Source organism: Cheilinus undulatus, linkage group 15 (assembly GCF_018320785.1).
Source record: "Cheilinus undulatus linkage group 15, ASM1832078v1, whole genome shotgun sequence".
Lineage (NCBI taxonomy): Eukaryota > Metazoa > Chordata > Actinopteri > Labriformes > Labridae > Cheilinus > Cheilinus undulatus.
The window spans coordinates 19,602,179-19,628,439 of NC_054879.1; the positions used below are offsets into that span (position 1 = coordinate 19,602,179).

The window sequence follows — 26,261 nt, forward strand, 5'->3', positions numbered from 1 at the left end:
AATCTACCAGGCTGCCTTGTAGAGTGCAAACATTGGTTGTAAACTGGTATTTATGTATTATCATACTGATATTATGCTGAAACAGGTGAAAGATAATCATGAACAGCCCTTTGTTCAGATCTATTGAAGTTCTCTGTGATTTTAACATCCTACAGCAATGTACGAGGCGTCCTGTGAGGCCTACAGGCTCACCGGCGCCTCCTCTGGTTTCTACTCCATCGATCCTGATGGGAGCGGCCCCCTGGGGCCCATCCTGGTGTACTGCAACATGACAGGTGAGTACAGCTGTGATCAGTCTATCAGGTTCATTCATCTGACTCCATCATTCATAGAAAAGAGCCAAAACTAGGACAGACACATTCATAAATAACACATCATTACTCAGTCTGACAGATATACCAACAATCTCTCCCCCGGCTTGATCTATCTTTGTTGGAAACTTTTAGAAGTGGGTGGAACTGATGAGGGGGTTCACCAACTTTAACAAAAATGTCCAGCTATGGCATTCTATGTAGCAAAAGCGGAGGGAAAGGTTTTAACATCCCCAGCTTGAGCAACACCCATTGGTGGAATGAATTGGGGTGGATTGGGTGAATGAATACATTTTAGCTGATATGCTAAAATGCAACACCCTAACCTATTATCCCCAGAGGAGTGAGTCTGGAAGGCGGTTCAAGCGAACATGCTAACCTGTGGTGTCCTGAGAAGTGTGTGTTTATGTTAAAATGCATTGTCTACAGAGGAGCATGTATTTATGCAAACATGCTAAAATGCTAAACGCTATCCTGCTGTCCCCAGAGGAGCGTATCTGGATGGTTGTATATGCTAACATGCTAAATGCTAATCTGTTGTCCTCAAAAAAGTGTGTCTTGATGCTGGTTCATTCTAACATGCTAAATGCTAACCTGTTATCCCCAGAGGAGCGTATCTGGATGGTGGTACATCATAACGTCAGCACTCCAGTCATCGTTCATGGCTCGTCACTTCAGAACCCACACATCATGACCTTTAACTATAGCTCCGCCCCCAAACATCTGCACGATATCACCAGCCGCTCAGAGCACTGCCAACAGGAAGTGGTTTACAGCTGCAGGAAGTCCCGCCTCTTCACCGAAGGTAAGGGCGTCCTGTCTCTTTGACCTCACATAAACAGGATTTATCTGATCGGTCATTCAGATACCCAGTGGTGATCCATAATGCTTTTAAACAGTCTGATACCTGAGCACAGGTACCAGTCAAGTCTGGAGGTCCAGACTTGCCTGGTTGTGGAAGGTAGGAGCCTGGCTCTAAAACAGTAACTAGCTCCTGTCCATAGAAAGAGCTGGCATTGAGAACAGACTCATGAACGACATATCACCTATCCATTTCATACACAGGTATGCCAACCTTCTCTCCCTTTGTTCACTGTCTGTTGAAGATGGCATCATCTTTTAAAGTTTCTGAAACATTCAATCCTTGCCTTTGAAGATAATATCATCTTTAAAAAGTTTATAAACATTCTATACTTGCCTTTAAAGACATCATCTTGAAGTTAAAAAACATTCCATCCTTGCCATTCAAGACATCATCCTTTAGAGTTTTTTAGACATTCCATCCTTGCCTGTGAAGATGATGTCATCCTTTGTTGTTTTTAATGGACGATAGAAAGTTGACATCAATTAACACATAAACATTGTTGTTATAACAACTGGTACCCTCACCTATGGTCATGAACTCTGGGTAATGACTGAAAGAATGAGATCTGAAGTACAAGCAGTGAAAATGAGATTCCTTAGGAGGGTGTCTGGGCTCAGCCTTAAAGATAGGGTGAAGACCTCAGATAACCGGAAGGATCTTGAAGTAGAGCAGCTACTCCTTCATGTCGAAAGGAGCCAGTTGGGGTGGTACGGGCATCCAGGGCGCCTTCCTGTGGAGGTCTTTTGGGCATGTCCAATTGGGAGGAGACCCCGAGGCAGACCCAGAACTCAGTGGAGGGATTATATATCCCATCTGGCCTGGGAGAACCTTGGAATCTCCCAGGAGGAGAAAATGTTGTGGGGAAGAGGGACGTCTGGGTTGACCTACTTCGCCTGCTGCCACTGCGACCCGACCCCGGATAAGCGGAAGAAGATGGATGATCAGATAAAGAGTGTATGGTTTTAAAAGAGCTGGTATTGATTGATTATTATTGATCAAAGAAAGAATTATTGTTATAACAGCTAGTATTGATCAATTATGTATTATTGGTCTGATAGAGAGTGGATGACTTGAAATGAGCTGGTACTGACTGATTATCTATTATTGATCAGACTTTCTGTTCTTACCATTAATTGAGACTTCCTCTCTCTTTTTGTCTGCAGACGGCAGCCCATTGGCATGGTGGGTGGACCGTGGTGGCAAGAGGCAAAGTTACTGGGGGGGCTCGGTGCCGGGGGTGCAGGGATGCTCGTGCAGTTTTGAGGAAACCTGTATTGACCCAAATTACCTCTGCAACTGTGATGCAGACTCACCGTTGTGGTGCGTAGAGTAATTTTCAATGGAAAATGACATAGAGTGTAATAGTGATTAATCTAATTTTGGTGGGGGGTTTTTCCTCAGGACCACAGACTCAGGGTTCCTGACCAATAAAAATCATCTCCCTCTGAGCGCGATGGTGATTGGAGACACACACCGAGTCGGATCAGAGGCAGTCTTTGCCGTCGGCCCGCTCCGCTGTCATGGAGACAGTAAGTCATCAGTCAGTTCAACTTCCTGCCTGAGCCTCTGTCTGTTTTAGTTTATTCATTTGTACATAATAAAACAGATAAGACCAATACAAGATCATTAGAGAAAACATTGTGTAGGGGAGGTTAGAAGCCTGTCAAGCTTGTCAAGACACTTCCTCCTGATATAACAAGAGTTATTCTAGGCTTCTTAGGTTATCAAAGTGGAAGTGATTTAAAGTTGAAGGTCTTACTCTGAGATGACAACAATGACTGAAGGTGGAAGAGGATCCAGCAGGCCCAGAAAATGCATCCATCAAAAATCTCTTGAAGTGCAGTCCATCCATACCTAAACAACTTATCTCCACATAAGTTTTAAATAATTTATGAGAAACCAGTTGTATTGATTCTAAAACTATTTAAAGGATCCTAAAATGGAATAAAACAATTAAACAGGCTTGAAGCCAGAGAGCATGCTACTGATAGAGCTAAGTAGGTGAAGTCACATACTGAGACTCAATATAGTGACATGTAACATGATGGAATGTGACTTTAAGAGGCAAAAATTATGTCAGACAAGGTGGTGTTAATGGATGAAGCAGCTGAGTCTGACGTGATTATTTTTACTCTTCATATTAGCGCCACGTGGACCAGGACATATTCATGGTATAGACAAGAAGTGGTCAGGAATATACCGGAGAACCTAATAGAGCAAAGCATTTTTCTTCTTTACATTGATAGAAACACCTTTGAGCCTCCTGGTGAAAGCTGTCAGTGGGGTTCTTTGCTCTTCTATAATAAAAAATGTTTTTTCTGATCAGACTGCTGCTATAGCTTCATCCTTGCTAATCTCATCACCAGCCCCCATAATTTACAACTAAACCATACCTGTTGCTCCGCCTCTTTCTTCTCAGATGATGCTGATTGGTCTGGTCATTCTCTGAACAGGAACAAGCCAGTGAGCTTGATCTGACAGATGTATCCTCCTGATGACAGATGTGAATCAGACTAATCTGTCAGCTTTAGGAGGGTAAACTTTAAGAGAGTAGTGGGAACAGTACACAGGATATTTTATCTATTTTACCTTTATATTTCATTACATGGTATTACATCACTAAAAGTGGCCAGCTTGTCTCCGTACATGCAGACAGTCTAAACCAGGATTCAGTGTTGGTAATGTTGGTGGTTTTCTCTCTGCCTCCTCAACACCTCTGTATTTTCTTTAAGGGTGGATCTCCAATGCAGCGTCCTTCCACCTGGAGGTGTCCTCGCTCCTCTTCCCCCCACTGCTGGCAGAACTCTCCTCAGACTTCTCCTTCTTCTTTAAAACTAGCGCTGCTGACGGAGTCTTTCTGGAAAACCTGGGACATAAACACTTCATCAGACTGGAGCTGAGCTGTGAGTTTACCAAAACACGTCTTTTTTTTATTGATCACCCTGATTGATCAGGATTTCTTCTTTTGTATCCTAAGCTAATATTGATCATTGCTGTCTTTGATTCTGTGGTTTTTCAGTGGAATTTTCCCTTGTGGGACTAATATAGGAATATCTTATTGATGACCTCTGAACCAGTCACCTAATGATGGGTGAATAAAGTCGTTTGAATTTAATTGTCTCTATCTCAGCTCCCTCTGTGGTCACGTTCTCCTTCGATGTTGGAGATGGTCCCGTGGTCGTGGTGGTGACCTCCCCCTACCCTCTGAATGACCGGCAGTGGCACCAGGTGAGGGCGGAGCGTAATGTGAAGGAGGCGTGGCTACAGGTTGACCAGCTGCCTTTTCGTCTGCTGGAGGCTCCAGTTGAAGGACAGCAGCGTCTCCGCCTTAACAGACAGCTGGTCGTAGGTATGACATCAGTGTTGACTCTTTGTGGCGATGTTTTAATCTCCTGATGATCCACATATGACAAAAATAGAGGGAAAAGCTCCAACATCACCAGCTTCAAGACCATTCCATTCTGGCCTTTGAAGTTGATGTCATCTTTAAAAGATTAGCAAACATTCCTACCTTGCCTTTAAGGTTATATCAATATTTAATGTTTATGAAACATTCCATCCTTACATTTAAGATGGCATAGTTCTTTAGTGTTTACAGAACATTTCTTCTTTACCTTTAAGATATTAGTCTTTAATGTTAAATAAATAACATTCAAACCTTACTTTTAAGATGATATCAATATTACATGGTTAAAAACATCCCATCCTTATCTAACAATCAAATATTGCTTTTGAAGATGTACTCATAACATTTAATGTTTATAAAACATTCCAACATGGCCGTTAAGATGATATCAATCTATAATGTTTATAAAACATTCCAGCCTGAACTTTGAAGATGGTATCAATATTTCATGTTTATAAAACATCCCATCCTTGCCTCTGAAGATATCAGTCTTTAATGTTCAAAACATTCTAACCTTGCCTTTCAAATATATCAATTATGAATGTTCATAAAACATTCCATCCTTACCATCTAAGATGATATTAATCTTGAATGTTTATAAAAAATTCCATCCTTACCTAGGAAGATGATGTGAAACTTCAATAATTAGAAAACAATCCATCCTTACCTGTAAGATGATATTAATCTTTAATGTTTATAAAAAATTCTATCTTGACCATCTAAGATGATATCAATCTTTAATATTCATAAAACATTCCAATCTTGCTATTGAAGAGTTAGTCTTTCATGTTTATAAAACATTCCATCCTTACCTTTAGAGTGATATAATCTTAATTTTTTTTTAACACATTCCGACCTTGTCTTTGAAGATGAAGCCAATCTTTCTTTAAAACATCCCCTCCATGCACTTGAAGATATCACTCTCTAAAGTTTATTAAACATTCCATCCTTTCTTTTGATTACGTTTTCAATTTTGATGTTTATAAAACAATCCATCCTTACCTCCTTGAAAATCACATCATGCTAACATTCTGTTGCTACCTTTGAACATGAAGTCCTTAAAGTTTATAAAACATTTCACCCTTGCCTCTAACACACTCTCCACCCCTTCCCCACCTCTTCATCTGTCCAAGCATTGGCATATCAGAAATTTTTGAATGTTTCCATCTTGTTGATCTGCCCTCTGTCCTGTGGTAAACACAGCTTTATTTTTGTACCAGGTGGATCGTCATTGTCCCAGTTCCGAGGTTTCATCGGCTGCTTGCGGACTCTGAACATTAACGGAGTCATGTTGGATCTGGAAGAGAAGGCAAGGTTGGTACCTGGAGTGAGCTCAGGCTGTCCAGGTTACTGCAGCGCCTCCAGCAGTCTTTGTCATAACAGGGGGAGGTGCATCGAGACGGCTGACGGCTACAGGTGTGACTGCTCAACCTCAGCATACGGAGGACCCACCTGTAGAGAAGGTAAAAGGGTCATCTCAGGTACAGTCATGAACGTCTTTGTATCTGTCCCTCTCTCTCTCAAACTGTCTTTTTCTCTGTCCCCCTGTCTCTTTCTCTATCCCGCTGTCTCTCTGTCCCTCTGTCTTTGTCTCTGCCCCTCTCTCTCTCTCTCTGTCTCTGTCTGTGTCGCTCTGTAGAGGTGTCAGTCTGGTTGCACAGAGAGTCGTCCCTTACCTTTGTCCTTCAGGATTCATCCTCTGTAATGAATGGATCATCCAGAGACAGAGGGAGAGCAAACGAGGATGTCAGCTTCAGTTTTATAACATCTCATAGCCCTGCCCACCTGCTGACCATCAGCACCTTCAGCCAGCAGTGCATCGCCATTGTCCTTGCCACAAATGGTACACACCCTACAACCCCATCCAAACACAAAACCCCTCTGTTAGTTTACTGATTAATTTTAGAGTAGAATGTTTTTGTGTGTATTAAAATTTAAACTCTTTTGTTTATATGAATATTTTTTCAGCTGAGGGCAGCCCGACACACGGGTCTGTATGTGTCTGACCGGCTGACTGATTGACTGACTGACTGAGTGACCCTACTTTCAAAGCCATACTTTAGTTTAGTTGCACTGAAAGCCGTCACTAATGTCTTCCTCCACTGCGGTAAATACCTCAGACATAGCTTTAGCATTGCCTCCCTTTTACTAGAAATGGACCACGTTTCTGTATGAAATAAAAAATAAAAACAACCCTAAAAATTTTTTATGTTGGGAAACATGTTTTTCCTTTTCTGCCGACCTGCTTTGGCATGAGTCTGCGATGGGGAAAGGGTTACTTGTTGTGTGAGTGCTTGTATACAATGGCTGCCAGTGGAGTGATCACAATGGCACACAATGCCATAACTGAACAACATGTCTTTATGAAAACAAGCACAGAGGGCAACACTGAAAGCTTTCCGTGACAGAAAAGATGTTTTTGCTCCCCTCCAGCTCTGTTCTGGTTGCATTGAATATTTACCTTAGTTAAAGATAAATTATCTTTTAATTTAATATTTATGACCAAAGTTAAAGACATTTTAAAATTGTTTTTAATATATTTGACTCTAGTTTAAAAAAATGTAAAATTTTATCAAATATTTTTTACTCGAGTGAAAGAAAATGATAATAATTTAAGTTGTTATTTTCTTTCTTTTTTGATTTTATTATTTACTGTGCTGTAATGTTTTGGATAGGCTGATTTCGATGTAGCGGTCAAGCCTAATGGCTGCTCCTGAATACGAATAATTTGATCAGACAGATTGACCATCTCAGTGATAGCTGTCTGTGTGTTTCACTTTTATGACAGATTTTCAGAACTTCTCTCTTTTGTCCATTCAAAGTATGACAGAACTATTATTTTCGGTGATTTTAATCTGCATGTAGACAATCAATCAAACTCTATTAGCTCAGAATTTTTAAACCTAATTAACTAATTTAACCTGAGAATCCAGACTTGTCATGTGAGGATCTCACAGTCCACCTCAGTGTAAAAATTGATTTTAATAGAACAAGTCTTTTACACTCTCAGTCTTTTAATTTTAACCCCTCAGAATCTTTGCTTTTAGATGAGGAAATGATATGGAAATTATTGATTTTTTTTTTTTTTTTACAGAACTTAAGCGAACTACCTGCCTTTTATATCCCATCCCAAGATCCCTTTTTGATATTTTTATGACTTGATAATTTCAGACTTGTATTCAATTTACAATTTTTAAGGCCAATTTTAGAAAAGATTGTTTTAGACCAGTTAAATAATTGTATTATTTCCATAAATATTTATAAAATGTATCAGTCTGGTTTTAGAAAAAATCACAGTAAAGAGACTGTTCTAGTCAAAATCGTTAATGGCCTTAGGTCCAACATGGATAATAATAAGCTCTCTATCTTTGTTTCACTGGACCTGAGTGCAGCTTTTGATACAGTAGACCATGAAATTCTTAGACTCTGTAATTTTATTGGCATCTCTGGCACTGTTTTTAACTGGTTTAAATCTTATCTTACTGACAGTTTTATGTGAATCTTGAGGATCGCTCGTTTAAATTTTATGAAATGAAGTGTGGTGTTCCCCAAGGTTCAGTTTTAGGCCCTTCTCTTTTTAATCTTTACACGCTACCTCTAGGGAATGTCATCAGGAGGCACGGCATCTATTTCCACAGCTATACTGGCAACACTCATCTTTATGTTGCCATGTCTCCTGATGACACAGGGCCTCTTGATGCCCTTTTTAACTATATTTTAGATATTAAATCATGGATGACAGAGAACTTTTTACAGCTCAACCAGGACAAAACTCAGGTTTTAGTCATTGTCACAGGGGACAAGGAGAAACTGGTCAGCAAACTCAAAGTATTGTCTTTTTTATCAATGTCAGCAGGCAAATGTACACTGTAAGACTTTGATGTAAATTTACAGTGAAATTCTAACAGTAGTTCTTTTATTTGATTTAGACCTCAGTTTTGAACCACATATCTGGGATCTCAATAAAAAGTGTTTATCATTTAAAAAAGTATTTTATCATTTAAAGAACATTGCCTGAATGTGACCATTTGTCTGTAGAACCAATGCAGAGACATTATTTTATGCTTTTAGCCCAGAATGGACTATTGTAATGCTCTTCTTTCTGATCTCCCTGAAAAGAAAATTTCACAGCTCCAGTGCCTTCAGAACTCAGCTGCACAGATGCTGACAAAGACCAGAAAGAGAGATCACATTACACCAGTTTTAAGGTTACTGCATTGGTTATGAGTTTGTTTTAGAATAGATTTTAAGATTATTCTATTGGTTTTTAAAGCTCTTAATAGTCTTGGCCCTTCTCATTTATCTGATTTGCTATTACCTTATGAGCCCAGTACGGGCCTACTGGGGTCTACAGGTCTTCAGGTAGTTCTCTGTTAACAGTTCCCAAAGTCAGAACTAAAACTTACAGTGAGGCTTCTTTTTTTTTTTTTACTATGGCCCCCGTCTGTGGAACAGCTTACCTGAAGACCTGAGGGTCGCATCTAACATTAATGTGTTTAAAGTAAAACTTTATACCGATCTTTTTAGTCTGGCTTTGACCTGAATTTAATATCCTCATCTTAATCTGTTTTAGTAATTTAGGTTTTATCTGATTCTGTTTTTACTTCAGAATTATCTTTTAGTTTATCCTGTTATTTATCATATTTCACAAAGTTATCCTTAGATGTTTTATTGTCTTATTTGAGCATATTTCCCTGATTAACCTTTTAGTGTTTCTGCTCTTATTATAGCACCTTTTATTCTATTTTATTTTGTTTAAATGTATTTTTATTTCATTTGATGATATTTTATCCTACTCTTTAACCTCACCTCCAGTGTTGCCTCATTTTAAATCTTTACGATGGCCTTTCCTCAATACCTACTTCGTATGTAAGTTCCTGTTCTCATAGTGTCCTTTATTTATGATGTATTTTGCTAATATTGTGTATGGATTATGGGGTGGGTGGATTAGAGGGTTGGGTGGAGTGGGTTAGGGTCTTATTTCCTTTTAGCTCCTTTATTTATCAGTCTGTTTGTAAAGCATGTTGTGCTGCATTGTCTTGTATGAGAGTGCTATATAAATAAGGTATGATTGATTGATTTCACGATCCTCCTGTTTGTTGTGTGTCTGCAGGTAGTCTTCAGATCTGGTATCACCTGGAGCCTCACAGACAGCCTGACGTGTTCAGTCCCGCCCACCGCAGTCTGTCAGATGGACAGCTGCACCCAATCAGAATCCAGCGTGAGGGCAGACAGCTGTATGTTCAGGTGAATTTCCTTAGCTCTGAACCTATCCAGAGGTCTATGAACGTAGAAGTGCATCTCCTCAGAAACGTACCGACACATCTAATCGCCACAGACCTCCAGCCCTGTGATTGGCCCCTCTTTTGCAGCTTTAACAGCCTCCACTTTTTTATTTTGTTTATACGGTTTATTTCTCACAGAGGTGTACCTGCTGAGGTTGAAGGGATAGTAAATCGGATGTGGTCATGGTCGTGGTCTTGACTTCACAGTTCTTGTCTCTGTCCTTCAGGTGGACCAGGATGTCTACTCAGCATTCACCATGTCATCAGATTCACAGCTGATCTCGCTACGTTCTCTGACGGTGGGAAAAGTCCTCAGTAAGTCCTCAGTCCCTCTGCATCCAGTCTCATTTACTGCAAACAAACCAAATTCACACCAACATCTCATTCAGAAATATCAACACAGTGGTCTAGATTCATCTAAAACATATCTGATTTATCTATAATCTGTTCATTTTTTATTGATTTATCTCTTTATAAACCTGTTTATTTATTTATTTGTCTATTTGATTATGAATTATTAAGTTTATCTTTTTTCTTATCCAATCAGGAGGAGAGCTCTTTGACGAGGAGTTGCTCCATGCAACCTCTAGTGGTTTTGTTGGATGTTTTTCTTCACTCCGGTTTAATCACATGACTCCTCTGAAAACAGCGTTGCAGAACCGAGGCAGCTCATTGGTCACTGTCAGAGGCTCGCTGGTCCAATCCAGCTGCAGCGTGCTGACTGACTCCATCACATCACACAACCTCAGGGGAAACTCTCACGGTGAGCCAATCAGATGTGAGCCATCTGTACTGATAGACATGTTTTAATACTGTTATCGAGTAATCACTATGATCTTTCTGTAAAGTATCTGTTATCCATGGGAAAATCTGACCAGTCAGATTCAGTTACATAAAACTGGAGTAACAGCTCTATTATCCCAGTGAATGAAAGTTTGTCTCTGTGTTCACAGGTGATTCTGAAGTGGTCGATAAAGAGAAGATGCCACAGGGCGGGGACACTCAGAGTGATGTAGCTGTAATAACAGGTCTGATTGGCTCTCTGACATGTTGATGAAGTGTGGAGCCGGTGAAAGCCCAGACTAGCTCTACCCATGGTTATTTTTATGATTTACAGACATTATTTACAGACGACTTTAGGTATTTTGCTCCCATGCAGTGATGGAATTATTTTCTTGGGCAGTTTTGGAATGACTTCCCTTAGAAATACTGCTGCGCATTTACTCTGTGTTGATGCTGATTTACACAGAGAAAGGATGATTTTCCATTCATTGTCTACAGAGTGCTTAAATGCTCTGCAGCAGACCTTGGTGTGTTTGAGAATGAGCCAGGGTCTTTAGACGGATTAGCAGGTCTATAGGGGAGACAAAGTTTTGGATCATATCCTCAGTTACCATGGGCTACTGGAGTCCCTCCAGCTGTCTTAGTGTTATCCCTTGTTCTGGACCATCTCAGTCTTTATCTTGATGACTCACTGGGTTTGTCTCTGTTCCTCAGGTGTGCTTACAGCCATCACGTTCATCACCGTGTGTGTGCTTGCCGTGGTGACCCGCATCTTCTACCTCAAACAGGTCAACAAAAACGACAGCATAACAGAGAAGGAACAGTGCCACATCACGGATACCCAAACCAGACCTGAACCACAGAGACCAGAACGACAAGGACATGCTATAAGAGAAAACATGAAGGAGTACTACATCTGAAAACAAGGACTACTACATCTAAACAAGGATTACTACATCTAAAAACATGGAGTACTACATCTGAAATCATGGAGTACTATATCTGAAAACATGGACTGCTAACCTTGCAGGTCACCCTTGTAAAAGAGATCTCGATCTCAATGGGTTTTTCATCTGGTTAAATAGAGGTTAAATAAATAAAAAACTTGCAAAGCAGATGGATATGCCCGTTTCCTTGTTTTTCACTGGTGAATCCATCTTGCAAAGCTCCCATCTGAACCGTCTGGGCCAGGTTAGACAGTGACAGGACCAATCAGCAACAGGGGGCAGTACCTCCAGGCACAGCAGAGTCGTGACGTAAACAAGCAGTAGCAAGAGCTGGTGCAGTTATGGAGGAAGAGATGAGCGTGGATGCTGCTAAAGCGCCAGTTTTATCAGAACTTGACGACATTTCTTTGTTAAAAGAAGAACAAAGAACAGCAGTGAGTTGTTTTCTTTTCAAAACGACAATAGTCGAGTACTTACATGTCTATAGTCGCCACGTTTTGCGTTATTCCTCAGTAGCTGAGCACACGCAGCTCGATAGCGGCTATGTCACGTGTTTTGATGCTCTGATTGGCCTTTAGAGATGTGACAGACAGAATGTTCACCCAATCATACTCCAAGTTTTTTCAAAGCCTCTGCCTTTTCTCGTTTCTTATTGAAGCTTTCCCAGATGGATGTGTGAAACAAATCCATCTAGCGTGTCACGTTAATGGACTGCTGAATCCGGAAACAATGAGTTCTACATCTGAAAACCGATCGTACAAGATGGTAATTGATGGTCCTTGTGGGTAGTAGATGGGCCTACTGGGTAGCAGATAGTCCTAGTGGGTAGTAGATGGTCTTAGTGATTAGTAATTGTCCCTACTGGGTAGTAGAAAGTCCTAGTGGGTAGTAGATTATCTCAGTGGGAAGTAGATGGTCATAGAGGGTTCTGGATGGCACTAGATCCTATAAGTTGGTGGAGTACTAAATCCAGCTACATAAATGAGTTGTACAACACGAGGATACACAACATTTTTCAACAGGATGGCATCAAAAAGAGAGCATCTAACTCTAGGGGATAAAGGACTACAAATTTCTATAGGACAAAGACTGCAGAAACCTATAACACAAAGAACTTTAACATCCTAAACCATGACTACAAGGGACACTATGGGGGCAAAGACAACATCCTGCAGGACAAAGGACTTCAGCATTCTATTGGACAAAAGAATACAAGATCCCACAGGACAAGGACTACGGGATCTCATAGGACATAGGACTATGAGATCCTTTGGAATAACCCACTGAAAGGTACTATGAGACAAAGGATTACAGCATCCAACTTAATAAAGGACTCCATCTTACAGAGTGAAGGACTACAGGATCCTGTGGGGCAAAGAAGGACAGCATCCAATGGGGCAAAGGACTATTGCATCCTATGGGACAAAGGACTACAACATCCAATAAAATGAAGGACTACATCCTATTGAAGACATCCTACAGAATGAAGGACTACAACATCCGACAGAATGAAGGACTACAACATCCAATATAATGAAGGACTACATCCTATTGAAGACATCCGACAGAATGAAGGACTACAACATCCGACAGAATGAAGGACTACAACTTCATAAATATTTTTCCACACGGTTCAGTCAGTTGAAGAAAAAAACGGACCAGGATGAGTGTTTCAGTCTTAAACTTTTTTACTTACACCAGACCAGTTAAAGCTGAATAATCTAGAAATACATGATTATATCAGCTCCAAATAAGAGCAGAAAATAATAATTGCTAACACTGATCTTTTGACTGTGTCTTACTTCAGTAGAGAATGTCCTACCTGAATAAAAAGGTTTCTTAACTGAATAAAGGGTCTCTTAACTGAATAGTGTTGTTACTGAATAAAAGGAGTCCTAACAGAAAAAAAGGGTGTCATAACTGAATAAATGGTGTTGGAACTGAATAAAGGGTGTTCTAGCTGAAGAAAGGGTGTCCTAATTGAATAAAGGGTGTCTTACCTGAATTAACGGTGTCATAACAGAATGAAGGGCATCCTAATGGAATAAAGGGCGTCCTTACTGAGTAAAGGGTGTCTTAACAGAATAAAGGGCATCCTAAAAGAATAAAGGGTGTCCTAACTGAACATAAGGTTTCTTAACTCCTGACTAAATAATGAGTGTCCTACACTGAGTAAAGGGTATTTTAATAGGTTAAAGTCACTTGGCACCTTTAAAAATGCCTTATTTCGAAATTGAGCTGAAGCTTGTGGAGTTCATGTAGGGATCTGGACATGGGTCCAAGATTTGTTTTGTAAGTCTCATGACTACGTACGGTTGAGGGCAAAATTATTAACCCCCATGAAATTTTAAGTTTTTTCAAGATTCTCTCAAGTGTTTTTTAAAAGAGCAAGGAATTTCTAACATAGCATTTCTGAATATACTAGTTATCTCTTGAACTCATACATTATTTTTACTTGAAATATTCAATTGCCAGAAGGGGTCGCTGTGACTAAAGGGATAATGATGTATGAATGTATTTAGGATGAATTTGTTATCACCCCTGTAAAGTTTGGGGTGGATCGACACAAGCATTACAAAGTTAAAAGGCATAATTGTGTATTTTCACAGTAAAAAATTAACAAAAAAGTCATTAAAGTTTGGGCTCTGGCCACGGCCCCAACCTATGGTGAAAACTCACAAGATCACTGATCTGATCCTGGATGAGAATGTGAGTGTTCGCTGAGAGGTTAGAGATGCCGAGTAACACTCTTTCCTCCTGTTCTAACTTTTATGTAGCTGTCAGACAGCTCTACTGAGCTGAGCCAATGATCTGGATCTCTAAAAAGAGACAGCTTTCCCATCACAATGAGAGACTGGACGGACATCGGCTGAGGAAACATGGGTGTCAGAGCTATTTCACCAAATTATTGTTGATAATGAATTTGTTTTGTTTTTTGTTTGTTTCTTTGTTACACCTGAGGGAAATAGGCACGGTGCCAGCCAGTGATCTGACAGGATTCTCATATAGGTAGTAGTAGGTGTAGGAAAGGGATACAGGTTTTTTACCAGGTCAATGAGAGGTGGCATGAAATGTTTGTTAATTTTGTTTGATCTGAGTAAATGACAAAAACATTGAATCCTGTGTGGAAATTGCACTTTCTTTTTGCCTGCGTACAATCCAACTGGAAAGGTGCATCGTGGCCGTTTGTTAAAATTATTCCATTTTGTTGAAACTTTTTCTTTTCTTTTTTTTCTTTTTTACAGATAGCCACTACAATGGGTAAGGCCAGAGTTTACTGAGCTGCTGAGCAGGGCAGAACCTGACTGGACCAAAAAGGACCACTTTGTGGAAACAGACCACAGGAGTGGCTCGTCCTGGCTTCAGACAGAGGATTTTTAATTCCTGTCTGTTGAAGTTTCTCTGTTAGCTTGTTGCTTGAATATTTCACCACTTTCTAGACACAAGAGTAGTTTAAGAATTAAGAATGTTTTTATATTCACACTTTAAACCCTTGTCATAGGCATAAAGCTCAAACATGGCCTTTTGGTAGAGGTCTCAATATGCAGAAATCCCTGCCTGCCCCCCATCTAGAGCTCTCTGCTGTGTTACAGCACCTGTTCAGACCTAATGAGGTAAATTAACTTTTCCTTCATATTATTATTCATGGGTCAGAGGCAAACAAGGGTTGGCAAGATGAGAAAAATAACATTTCCCAAAAAACTTGTTTTAAAAGCATACATTTGATTTGCTAACATGTACATTTTGTATTTTGGTTTGTTTCAGGTAGTTTTAAAATGTATTTTTTAAAGTTAAACTAAAATGAGCTGAAAATATCAAATGGTATAAACATAAAAGAATTACAATTTTTACATATTTCAAATACCTATATTCAGAGCTACTCATGTAAACAAGTAACTCGTGCTTAAGATAGATTTTATATAAATACCTCACATTTAAATTTATAAGCATTTTGTAATACTGGGCTGTGGATGCAAAGGTTAAAAACCATATGACCCCCTTGTGATATATTTTTTTTCTTTAATTATTTGTTGACAAACAGATCTGAAAACAGAAATAGTTGGATTGAACTCACATTTTCTGGTGTGATCAGTAAAAATTAAAACACTGAGATCCTGTCCATGAAAATCACAGACAGATTCACTGACAAGGGACAGCCCTGCAGGGCCAGCACGCATCAGAAACGTGTCTGATTCTGTGCTGAGGATGCAGAACAGAACTATGGTTTTACAGAGACAGGATGGCTCACAGAAACAGCCACAGGGTTCATTTTCCCATGGTACTCCACACATGATCCCTTTAAGGACATGACTGTACAACTTCTTTAGGTGGATTAAGGACTTTCTCAGTGTGTTCTTTGGGTAAACAGTCCAGAGCAGCAGTCGTCCACTTCTGCCGAGAACAGCCTGAGCCAATCCCTGCTTTAATCTCATTGTTTAGATTTTTTCCAGACCATTATTGGAGCATCTAAAAGCTCTGCCACTAAAATTCCCTCACCAGTGTTTTTGTTTCTACAACTAACAGTCAGGGCCTTGCTCCCTGATACATTCAGCCACAGAGATGCCCTCTCATTTCTCAGGAAAACCCAAACACAGCAGCACTCAGCTGAGAATCCCGACACCTACCTGGTACCTTAGTGAATGAAATGTTAATACTTAACATTTCCCAAACATAAAGGTTACTCAGTAACATCCTTTTTTCCTAGTCTAAGAGAAATCAGGTAATGAAGTTGTGAATAAATTAAAAATAAAAAAGATATAGTGATAAACTCTTGAAAATAGCTTCAAATAGTTTTAATTTTTCATCAGAATCACAAAGTTCTGATAACTGAAAACATATGGGGTTTTAATAGTTGAAACCAGTTACACCATTGGACATTTCAGTCTTCAATCTAAGATACTAACCTTGAGATGTACCAGTTATGATCATCAGATGCTCATCTTTGTGACATCATTTCCTTGACCAGGACTTTTTTCAAAATATTAATAAAATGGCCTCTTGAATGGTGGTTACACCACGCTGACATTTAAGGAAGTCAACCAGAATCAAAAGAATCCCCAAACTATTAAAAATACACAGAAAAATAATGCTTGAAGACATGTATCAAATATGTTTAACAGCTCTAGTGCAAAACTAGTTTATAGAGCGTTTCGTTGAGAATTTCCCCTTTTCTAAAACATGTAAAGTTTTTGGTACCCTTTTTTTTTTTTTTTTTTTTTTTACACCACATTGACACCTTTTAGATATCAGATATCGTTTAAATATTCGGACACTTTAAAACTTGGGTCACGTCATTGACCCTTATTCAGATGTACCTGTTCATCTTACAGGTCCAGGATGATTCTGTGGGTCTGCTGTTTCTCATTCTGGTCCGTTAGGGGCCGATAGTGCGCCTTCAGCTGGTTAAGCATCCTCAATCACACGAAGAAGAATGAACACCAGCAGCAGCAGAAGAAGAAGAAGCGCTAATGGCGGTCTGTGAATGGAAACCGAAAGTATCATTGTGAGACTGTCTAAGGTGGGAGGAATAAATCATTAAAACGGGACAGAAAACGGAGATTAATCAGTGTTAACGTCATAGTTTTACTCATTCATATCAGCGAACTGATAGCCTCTCCAACAGCTGGACCGGCTCACGTGTACCTTAATTTTTTATGTATACCTCCGGTTAGCTCCCTATGCTAATATTACAGCTAGCTTCAGTAAGCTCCTTTATGCGAAAATAACGGTAGTTCATCATCATGTTATTAGACTGGTTATTAGTCAATAAGTATATATTTATTTATTCGGCGGTTTTATGTTTTTAACTAGCTATAGCTTTAAGTAAGCAGCACTCCTGTCAGCCAGCTGCAAGGGGCTATCAGCAGGTGTAATGATTTAAATTGTGACCGTGCTACATGGTGACTTCAGCAGAAGGTGCCTGTTTGTTATGATGACAGTTATCAATTCAGTAACCTTTATTGGTATGAAAAAACACGTTATGATTGGCAAAACAGTGGACAAATAAAACAAGTAGTTTTTATACAATATCAGAAAATATATGAAAGTATGAAAGGGTCAGAATACAGCAGAGATCTAGGTTAGACTGTAGAAGCTCATGATTCAAGAATTAAAAGATTAGTTGGTAAAACTACCATTTAACAGTTAAACTAAATTAATTTATATAAAACAATTTATATAAATATCTATCTAACCCTAACCCTAAAACGTGAAAGGAAATAATGGACCAAGAGACATCTCTGTTTCTGTCCTCTGTCTTTCTTTCTGTCTGTAACCGACATTAAAGAGGGGGTATTCCGATTTTTAAAACATAAATACAAAGCCGCAATGGCGGGTGTCCATACTTCACCTATGCAAATTTTCAAACCGCAAGATAAACGTATGTGGCAGTAATCTTGGAATTAGTGTGTAAACTGATGAAAACGGTTCGTTGGGAATCTCTCCGAGATCTTCCCGAGACGAGGTTTCAATGGAGCGAACTGATGAGGTCATCGCAATAGGATCTCCTGACTGGTTCGTCCGTCCTGCTGGCAAAGCGGAACAGACCGCCCCCACAAGGCCTTTTAGTCATTTAGCCATTCAATAACCCAGTAATTAAACACTTACCAAACAGATACGTCCTGCTCTATCCTTCGCTGCTGCTGGTTTTCTTCCCCCTCTCTCTCCAAACTATCAGGATCAGACTCCGGGTCTAACACACACGGACGTATATTAAAATTCGCCATATTTTACTCAGTCAGACCGGTTCATTCAAAGTTTACAAGTACGTAAACATAGCCACATTGGTGGTGGCTGGCACAAAACATTGAGTCCTGCCCCCAGCCAGCCTCTGGAAAATCGGCCAATTGGAGGAAAGCAGGTCCTTGAAGCAGGGGGTTGGGGTGTTAAAGAGACAGCAGCGAAAATGAAGCGTTTCAGACGGAGGTTAAAATAAAGGTTTTTCAGGACGCCAGTGTGAGAAACATGAGGGATTTTTTTGAGCTGTAAACCATGTGAAGCTACTACCTGGGCATCAGAGAGATGGTGTAAAGCCTTGAAAAAAGGCATAAAGAAAAACTTTAATGGACCAGGAGTTGTCTCTGTCCTCTGTCTTTCTGTCGGTCTGTAACAGACAATAATGTTAGAAAAAAATTTCATGGACCTGGAGACATCTCTGTCTCCGTCCTGTGTCTCCTTGTCCAGGGTGTACCCCACCTCTCGCCAATGACAGCTGGGATAGGCTTCAACCCTCAACGGGACAAGCAGTGTAGAAAATGGATAAATGTATGGATACAGTGTAGATGTTAATATTGCAGATCAGTGAAGATTGGTCTGATCAGTCGTATCGTATCAGAAATTAATTTGGTGTCTTTGCTCCCTTCAAGCTGAACAGATTTGACCACATAGACGGACGGAGACGCAGGAAAACAGCGTAAAGATGGCTGGTTTTCTGGATAATTTCCGCTGGCCAGAGTGGGAGTGTATCGACTGGGGGGAGAGGAGGAATGCTGTGGCGTCCATCGTGGCTGGAGTTTTGGTGAGTGCCTGAACACAGAGAGGGCAATGGTGGTGAGAATGTTGACAGCAATTTAGAATGGGGACACTAGCAACAGTTTTGATGGACTCATTCCTCACACACCTTCTGTTGGTCGTTACAGGGAACATTTTATGTAAAATACACATTTTCAGGCTTTTCTAATAAAAATATGTGCCCCTGGGCTGGCCTCAATCCCCCAAAGAATCAGAAAAATTCATCCCCTTACCCCTCTCTTTCTCCATCTTTCAGAAAATGTGTGCTGAAACAAGCCATTCTCAGATTTTCCCCTCATGATGTAATGTGGGGAGTCAGCCCCGCCCCCAGGTTCAGCTGGCCCTCCTGCTTGGAAGAAAGCTCCACCCTCCTCCCCTGATGCAGCTGAGTGGAGGGTCAGGACAGCCAGGCCCAATCCCAGTGTCCACACTCACATACTGACTTTGAGGCGCACTCCCGCTAAGTCTGTGAGGGTTTAGGGCTGTCCCACTGTCAAATCATAAAGTGCGTGAGGGATCTCTCGCTGACTTTTTGATCCCTTCATGCACCGTTTCCGTGAGTGGGCATCTCTGCAGACTTAGCGTGAGGGAATTACCCATTGTTCATTGCATTGTGACATATGACAGGGATTCTCGGGGGATGCCCGCTGGTAAAAGCTACAAAAGTGAAGTGAAAAGAGCAAATTTGTAGACAAAAAACATGGAAAGTGCCAAAAGGGGTGGATGTTGCAAAAAAAAAAATGTTTTTTTTCCCTGTAAGTATATTATATGAAACAGCCTTCATGCACTGAGAAAACAGGTCTTTAGGTGAGGTATGTTTGTTTTTATCTTTGTTTTAAGCTCTGCAAGATGCCAACTGTCAACAAAAAAACAAAGGGCTGTCTCATTCCTGTTTCTACCACTTTGAGCCCTTGCAGCCTCACTCACACAATCATTTTCCAGGTGTAGTCAGTTAAGTCAATGAGGGCTCAGGGTTTAGGGAGGAGTTTGAGATTCAGCCCAACATCCATTAAGCCTAATCCATGAGAGGGGCGTAGTCAGGGGGGGGCGAGACCAGACAGCTTGTTCTGAGCAGGGCTGAAACAGAGTGCTTTTTAGACATGCAAAAAATCCAAAACTGGAGTGGTTTTTCAGCAACAAACTTCAGAGCTTTACTTATGAGACCAATATAAACTTGTCTTAAAGGGGTAAGATATGTGACCTTTAAAATAAATTTAATCATTTGAATCCATCCTTTTTAGAGATATGAATCATTTGGCTGAGCTCAGTATTAAGAGCTGGTCTTTTGCCTCACAAACAGCTCTTCCTTTGGTACCAGTTTTTCTTTTTTAATGTGGATTCGATAACGACAAAATGGAAGAAAGGAAACTGGCACTCAAAGAGGAGCCAGTACCTGTCATTCAGGAAAAAAGAGCCAGGTCTTAGAACAGGCTTGTTCATGAACAACATAGCATTACTTAGTCTTATGCAAAGGTAGACCAACAATCTTTCACTAATATTGTATGTCCTTTGTCGGCAACTTATGGAAAAGTGGGTTGAACTGGTGAGAAGCAAAGGAAACCCTTGCTCTAGGCTTTATAAAAATGTTATCAAAGCTCATCAAGAATCCCATCCTTGGCTTTGAGGATAATGTCAGTCTTTAAAGCTTTTGAAAGATTCCATCCTTGCCTTTGATGATGTTATCAAGGCAAAAAAATTAAATAGAAACCAATAAAAATATAAATAGTCCATCCTTTCCCTTGAAGGTAATTCCATCCTTTAAAGATTACTAAACATCACATCCTTGTCTTTGAAGGTGATGTCAGTCTTTAAAGCTTCTGAAATATTCCATCCTTGCCTTTGAAGATGAAGATGGTGTCATCCTCAAAAGCTTAAAAGACATTCCATCTTTGCTTTTGAGATTTCATCGAAGCCTTGCCTTTGAAGTGTGGTTTTGGCCTATCGTCTATTTTATCACCTGTTCTCACCTGTTTAAACATCTGTGTTGTTAGTTCTTCACCGGCTGGTGGATCATGATCGATGCAGCCGTCACCTATCCGTTACAGGAGCAGATGAACCACGCCTTCCACACCTGCGGCGTCTTCTCCACCATCGCGTTCTTCATGTAGGTGATCACTGATAGTAGAATATCTGTTATTTATGGATGTGACCCCTTTAGAGTATCAGATCATGTGTTTGAACCAGGTATAGATGAGGTATCCCAGTACTGATTACATTTGTTCCTTCCTGTGTTTCAGGATCAATGCAGTGTCTAACGGACAGGTGAGAGGAGACACATATGGAGAGGGCTGTCTGGGCCGAACAGGTGTGTAGATAGATGTGTTCAGGTGTTTTATGTGTATGGGGCAGCAGAGACGACAGTCATCAAACACTGTATCTTTAGTGTGTCCCAGTGTGTGAGGTGAACCTGATAAATAATGACTGATCAAAAGTACTAACAATAACTAAATAGGAGCTTCACTGTTAATACCAGCCTCTCACTCTGCTGCTCTTCCTCTTTATAATGAATATAATGTTTATTAGCTACCTACTCCCTAGTCAATCAATGAAAGATCTGGACACCTCTGATCAGAAACCTCTACCCCTCCTCTAACATCTCTGATGGTGGTGTCTCCTCAGGGGCTCGTTTATGGCTCTTCATTGGCTTCATGATGATGTTCGGCTCGCTCATCGCCTCCATCTGGATCCTGTTTGGAGGATACGTGGTGCCCCGTGAGTTCATGCTCCTCTTCCTGCTTCGTTGCTTGTAAAATGTAAATAAAAACAGAAGTCAATGATTGTCAAATCTCATAAACCCATATTTATTCACAATAGAAAATAAAAAACATATCAGATGTTGAAACTGAGACATTTTTAACCTGACGAACCTGGGAAAGCTTTAATAGGAAACGTTTGAGAAAAGGCAGAGGCTTTGAAAAAACTTTGAGTGTGATTGGATTAACATTCTGTCACATCTGTACGGGCCAATCAGAGCAACAAAACGTGACGTAGCAGCTATCAAGCTTCGCGTGCACAGCCATTTAGAATAACTCGAAACATGGCGACTATAGACATGTAAGTACTCGACTTTTGTCGTTTTTGAAAAGAAAACAACTCACTGCTGTTCTTTGTTCTTCTTTTCACGAAGAATTGTTGTCAAGTTCTGATAAAACTTACGCTTTAGAAGCATCCACGCTAAGCTCTTCCTCCATAATTGCACCGGCCTCTTGCTGCTGCTTATTTACGTCACAACTCTGCCGTGCCTGAAAATTCTGCCCCTTGTGATGGGCTGATTGGGCCTGTTACTTTCTAACCGGGCCCAAACAGTTCAGATTGGAGCTTTGAAAAACAAGGAAATGGGCATATCCATCTGCTTTGCAAAGTTAAGACATTTTACCATTTCATGAAAAATATTAGCTCATTTGCAATTTATTGGCAGCAACACATCTCAGAAAAGTAGGGACAGGGCAGTAAGAGGCTGGAAAAGTAAGTGGTAATAATGAAAAACAGCTGGTGGAGCTTTTTACAACTAATTAGGTTAATTGTCAACAGATCAGTAACATGACTGGGTATAAAAGGAACATTTTAGAGAGGTGAAGCCCCCTCAGAAGAAAAGATGGGCAGAGGTTCACCAATCTGTGAAAAAACTGAGTCTAAAGATTTTGGAACAATTTCAGAAAAATGTTCCTCAATGTAAAATTGTGAAGACTTGGAACCTCCCACCATCTACAGTCCATATTATCATCAAAAGATTCTCTGTGAGCAAGGCACAAGGCTGAAGGAGCTCTCAGGGGCCACTGCATTAAGAACAGGCATGGTTCTGTACTGGAAATCACTGCATGGCTCAGGAACACTTCCAGAAATCATTGTCTGTCAACACAGTTGGCCGTGCCAGCCACAAATGACTTTTAAAACTGGATCATGGAAGGAAGAAGCCATATGTGAACAGGATCCAGAAACACCGCTGTCTTCTCTGGACCAAAGCTCATTTAAAAAGGACTGAGGTAATATGGAAAACTGTTCTGTGGTCAGATGAATCCAATTTTGAAATTGTTTTGGGAAACCACAGACGCAGTGTCCTGTGGACTAACGAGGAGAGGGACCATCCAGTCTGTTATCCTGGGTCAGTTCTAAAGCCTGCTTTTCTGGTGGTATGGGATTGCATCGGTGTCTATAGTGTGGGCAACTGACACATCTGGAAAGGCACTATCAATGCTAAAAAGTAGATTGAGGTTTTAGAGCAACATATGCTCCCATCCAGACAATGTATCTTTCAGGGAAGGTCTTGATTATTTCAGCAAGATGATGCTAACCTACATACCACACTTATCACAACAGAATGGCTTCACAGGCGAAGAGTCCGGGTCCTGAATTGGCCTGCCTATAGTCCAGACCTTTCCCTAATAGAAAACATTTGGAGCATCAATTAAATGGTAAAATGTCTCAGTTTCATCTTCTGATGTGTTTTTATGTTCTATTGTCAATGAAAAATGGGTTTATGAGATTTGACAACCATTTTACACAGTGACCCAGCTTTTTTGGAACTGGGGTTCTTGATGTGTTTGGTGTCTGCAGCAAACACTGGAGAGTGCTTCCATCCATTGATTACTGATTTTAAACCTTTTTGAGTCTGACTGGTTCATACTGTCCCCTTCTGCAGACCATCTAGATCTGGGGTTTCTCCACTAGATGGAGCCAGAGCACCACTGAGTGCTGCTGTAGATGGTGGTTAGGTCCAGTCCAGAACCCTCCTCCCGTGTTCTGTTTTTGATTTGCAGTTTTCTGTGATGACTGATCTCATCTGTTTTTACCTGCAGAGAAAGAGGTCGGTCCTGGTTTGGCGGTTTTCTTTCAGAACGCTTTCATCTTCTTCAGGTGAGAACACGTCAAAGCTGCTGTATCATATAGCAACGCTAGCAGACAGGATCAGTTAGGTCTGGTCTGTGGGGGCCCCTAGGGGCCATGTGCTTGGGTAGGATAGGTGGTATCAGTGCTGTCTTTACCTGGACTTTCCACCTTTAGAGGTTAGATCTACTGCAAGTGATTGTTTAGGCTGTGATGGTCATGTGGTAGGGGGTTTAGATAGAGGATGTCTGTCTGATAGTGTGGTGGGTAGGGCTCTGAGGCTCTAAGTTCATCATCCAGCCCTCGTAAGAGAACCTGGGACTATCTTAAGGGCTGTTCCCACCTGATGACCCAAGGTTTACGTGAAAGCCGATTAAAGATTCGATGGGGTCAGGGATGTTTCCACTGAGGTTAGAGCATCATGTGTGCTGATTGTGCCGATTCTGTTACCAGTATCGGAAATGTGTCAGATACTCTTTAAAATGCATGTAAAAGTATTGGTGAGTGCACGACTTTATGCTTCAATCCAATACTGTTTGGTTTGACTTTATATTTCGCTTTGTTTAGCCACACTAAATGTTAGCTCCGTTAACCGAAAATCAATTCTTCTTCACTGCCAGAAAACATTGCATGCATGAGCTACCATTTTTAGAGCAGCGGGATTTATCCTACTAGGAGAGATCATGGATCTCCTGGTTGTTAAAAAAATAAAATGATTATAATAATAATGATGATACCAGTTTGAGGTCACACTAACAGACTGCTTCCTCTGCAGCACACTTATCTACAAGTTTGGACGCACTGAGGATCTGTGGGGGTAGAGACAGTGTTAAGACCACCCCTAGACCGCCTTCAGATGACCTTCAGACTGTCTCCAGACACGCTGACCACGAGGATCTCCTTATGTTCCTGCTGTAAAAATGTGTCCCTTAAATTATCTGTGCTGCTGATGAAGACATGCTTGATCATTATTTATCCACTGTTTAAAGGAGGGATCCCATGTTTGGTTACTTAAACATGTTTTTAATTTTTACAGTCAAATCTCACTGTTCAGTTTTACAATGTAAATTTACTGTAAAGTTTTACAGTGTAGACTTGCTGTACAGTTTTAAAGAGTGAACTCTCACAGTAAAGTTCAACAATTTAGCCTCGCTGTGAAGAATTACAGTGTAGACGCACTAAAGTTTTGAAGTTTAAACTCTCACAATGAAGTTTAACAGTGTGGACTAACTGTAAAGCATTACAAAAAAGACTTACTACGGGTTACAGTGTAAAAACTCTCACTGTAGAGTTTTATGTTGTAACCTATCCTTAAAATTCTAACTGTAAACCCACAGTTTGGTTTACAGTGTAAACTCTCACTGTCAAATTTTACAGTGTAAACACACTGTAGTGTTTTACAGTGTAGACTCTCTGTAAAGTTGTATTAGTAAACTCCCAGCTAAGTTTTACAGTGTAGACACACTGCAGAGTTTTTAAATTGATAACTCTCAGCAAAGTTTAAGAGTGTAAACTCACTAAAGTTTTACAGTGTAAAATGACTAAAGTTTTACAGTCTACACTCACTGTAATGTTTTACAGTGTAATTACAAGCTAACATTTTACAATGTAAAACCACTGTATTGTTTTACAGTGTTAACCTTTACACTGAGATGTGTTGTTACCTGTCCAAACGTGTATTTTTTGTTTGTTTTTTTCTTGTTATTGACCATCTGTTTGATCTCATATTTATTGACAGATTTTTCATTAGTGGGGATGCTGAGTAAGCATCCACACTATTGATTCCTGTTTATTATTGATCAGATCAAAGTCTGCTGTAGTTTCAGTATTACAGATAAAATTTTTATTTTCACCTTTAAACATTTTAAAAATGTTTTCCTTTTTTTTCCCCACAAACTTGTGCCAGTTGTTGTAGTTGTTTGTCTCAACTCCAGTTTTGATCCTGATGTATGAACTCTTTATTTATTGATTAGTCCGGATCAATTTTTGTTGGTTATTGATGATCAGGACCGGGTAGAACAGATGACTGCTGTAGTTTTAGTATTCAGAGACTCTTTTATCCTCTTTTTTTCCCACTTTTAAACACTAAGTTTTTTTTGTTTTTGTTTTTTTTTTACTGCCATACCTCAAACTTTGGGTGTGGGTGAAATCAGCTGATCAGTGAGTAAATATCAGGGTTTCATCTGTTCATCTTTGTAATCATTGATCTGGTTTATAAAGAACTCTGAACATTAACAGTTGGAGGATGATTCCACTTATTTAAAATTTCACTGGGGTCAGCCTGTTTTGTTGATCTGCACAGCAGAGTTCAGATTTAGACACATGGAGTAG

The 26,261-nt window shown here is 40.2% G+C and overlaps 2 protein-coding genes across 2 annotated transcripts in view; both read left to right on the top strand.

Moving 5' to 3' along the window:
- The window catches only part of LOC121522630 (contactin-associated protein-like 5), a 37,215-nt gene extending 25,645 nt beyond the window's left edge, over nucleotides 1-11,570 (top strand). The window contains exons 12-24 of the mRNA XM_041807180.1: nucleotides 156-275; nucleotides 919-1,116; nucleotides 2,340-2,496; nucleotides 2,578-2,705; nucleotides 3,909-4,079; nucleotides 4,307-4,525; nucleotides 5,803-6,045; nucleotides 6,222-6,425; nucleotides 9,696-9,829; nucleotides 10,095-10,182; nucleotides 10,415-10,630; nucleotides 10,821-10,895; nucleotides 11,365-11,570. Coding sequence (XP_041663114.1) covers nucleotides 156-275; nucleotides 919-1,116; nucleotides 2,340-2,496; nucleotides 2,578-2,705; nucleotides 3,909-4,079; nucleotides 4,307-4,525; nucleotides 5,803-6,045; nucleotides 6,222-6,425; nucleotides 9,696-9,829; nucleotides 10,095-10,182; nucleotides 10,415-10,630; nucleotides 10,821-10,895; nucleotides 11,365-11,570 — 2,159 coding nt within the window. The remainder of the gene's footprint in view (nucleotides 1-155; nucleotides 276-918; nucleotides 1,117-2,339; nucleotides 2,497-2,577; nucleotides 2,706-3,908; nucleotides 4,080-4,306; nucleotides 4,526-5,802; nucleotides 6,046-6,221; nucleotides 6,426-9,695; nucleotides 9,830-10,094; nucleotides 10,183-10,414; nucleotides 10,631-10,820; nucleotides 10,896-11,364) is intronic.
- A 5,445-nt stretch (nucleotides 11,571-17,015) lies between these two features.
- Nucleotides 17,016-26,238, top strand: LOC121522277 (transmembrane protein 50B). The gene is made up of 7 exons (XM_041806460.1): nucleotides 17,016-17,115; nucleotides 18,962-19,113; nucleotides 21,098-21,210; nucleotides 21,344-21,411; nucleotides 21,726-21,818; nucleotides 23,903-23,960; nucleotides 24,706-26,238. Exons 2-7 carry the CDS (start codon nucleotides 19,015-19,017, stop codon nucleotides 24,749-24,751), a joined length of 477 nt encoding a protein of 158 aa, XP_041662394.1. The 5' UTR covers nucleotides 17,016-17,115; nucleotides 18,962-19,014; the 3' UTR covers nucleotides 24,752-26,238.
- The last annotated feature ends 23 nt before the right edge of the window (nucleotides 26,239-26,261 follow it).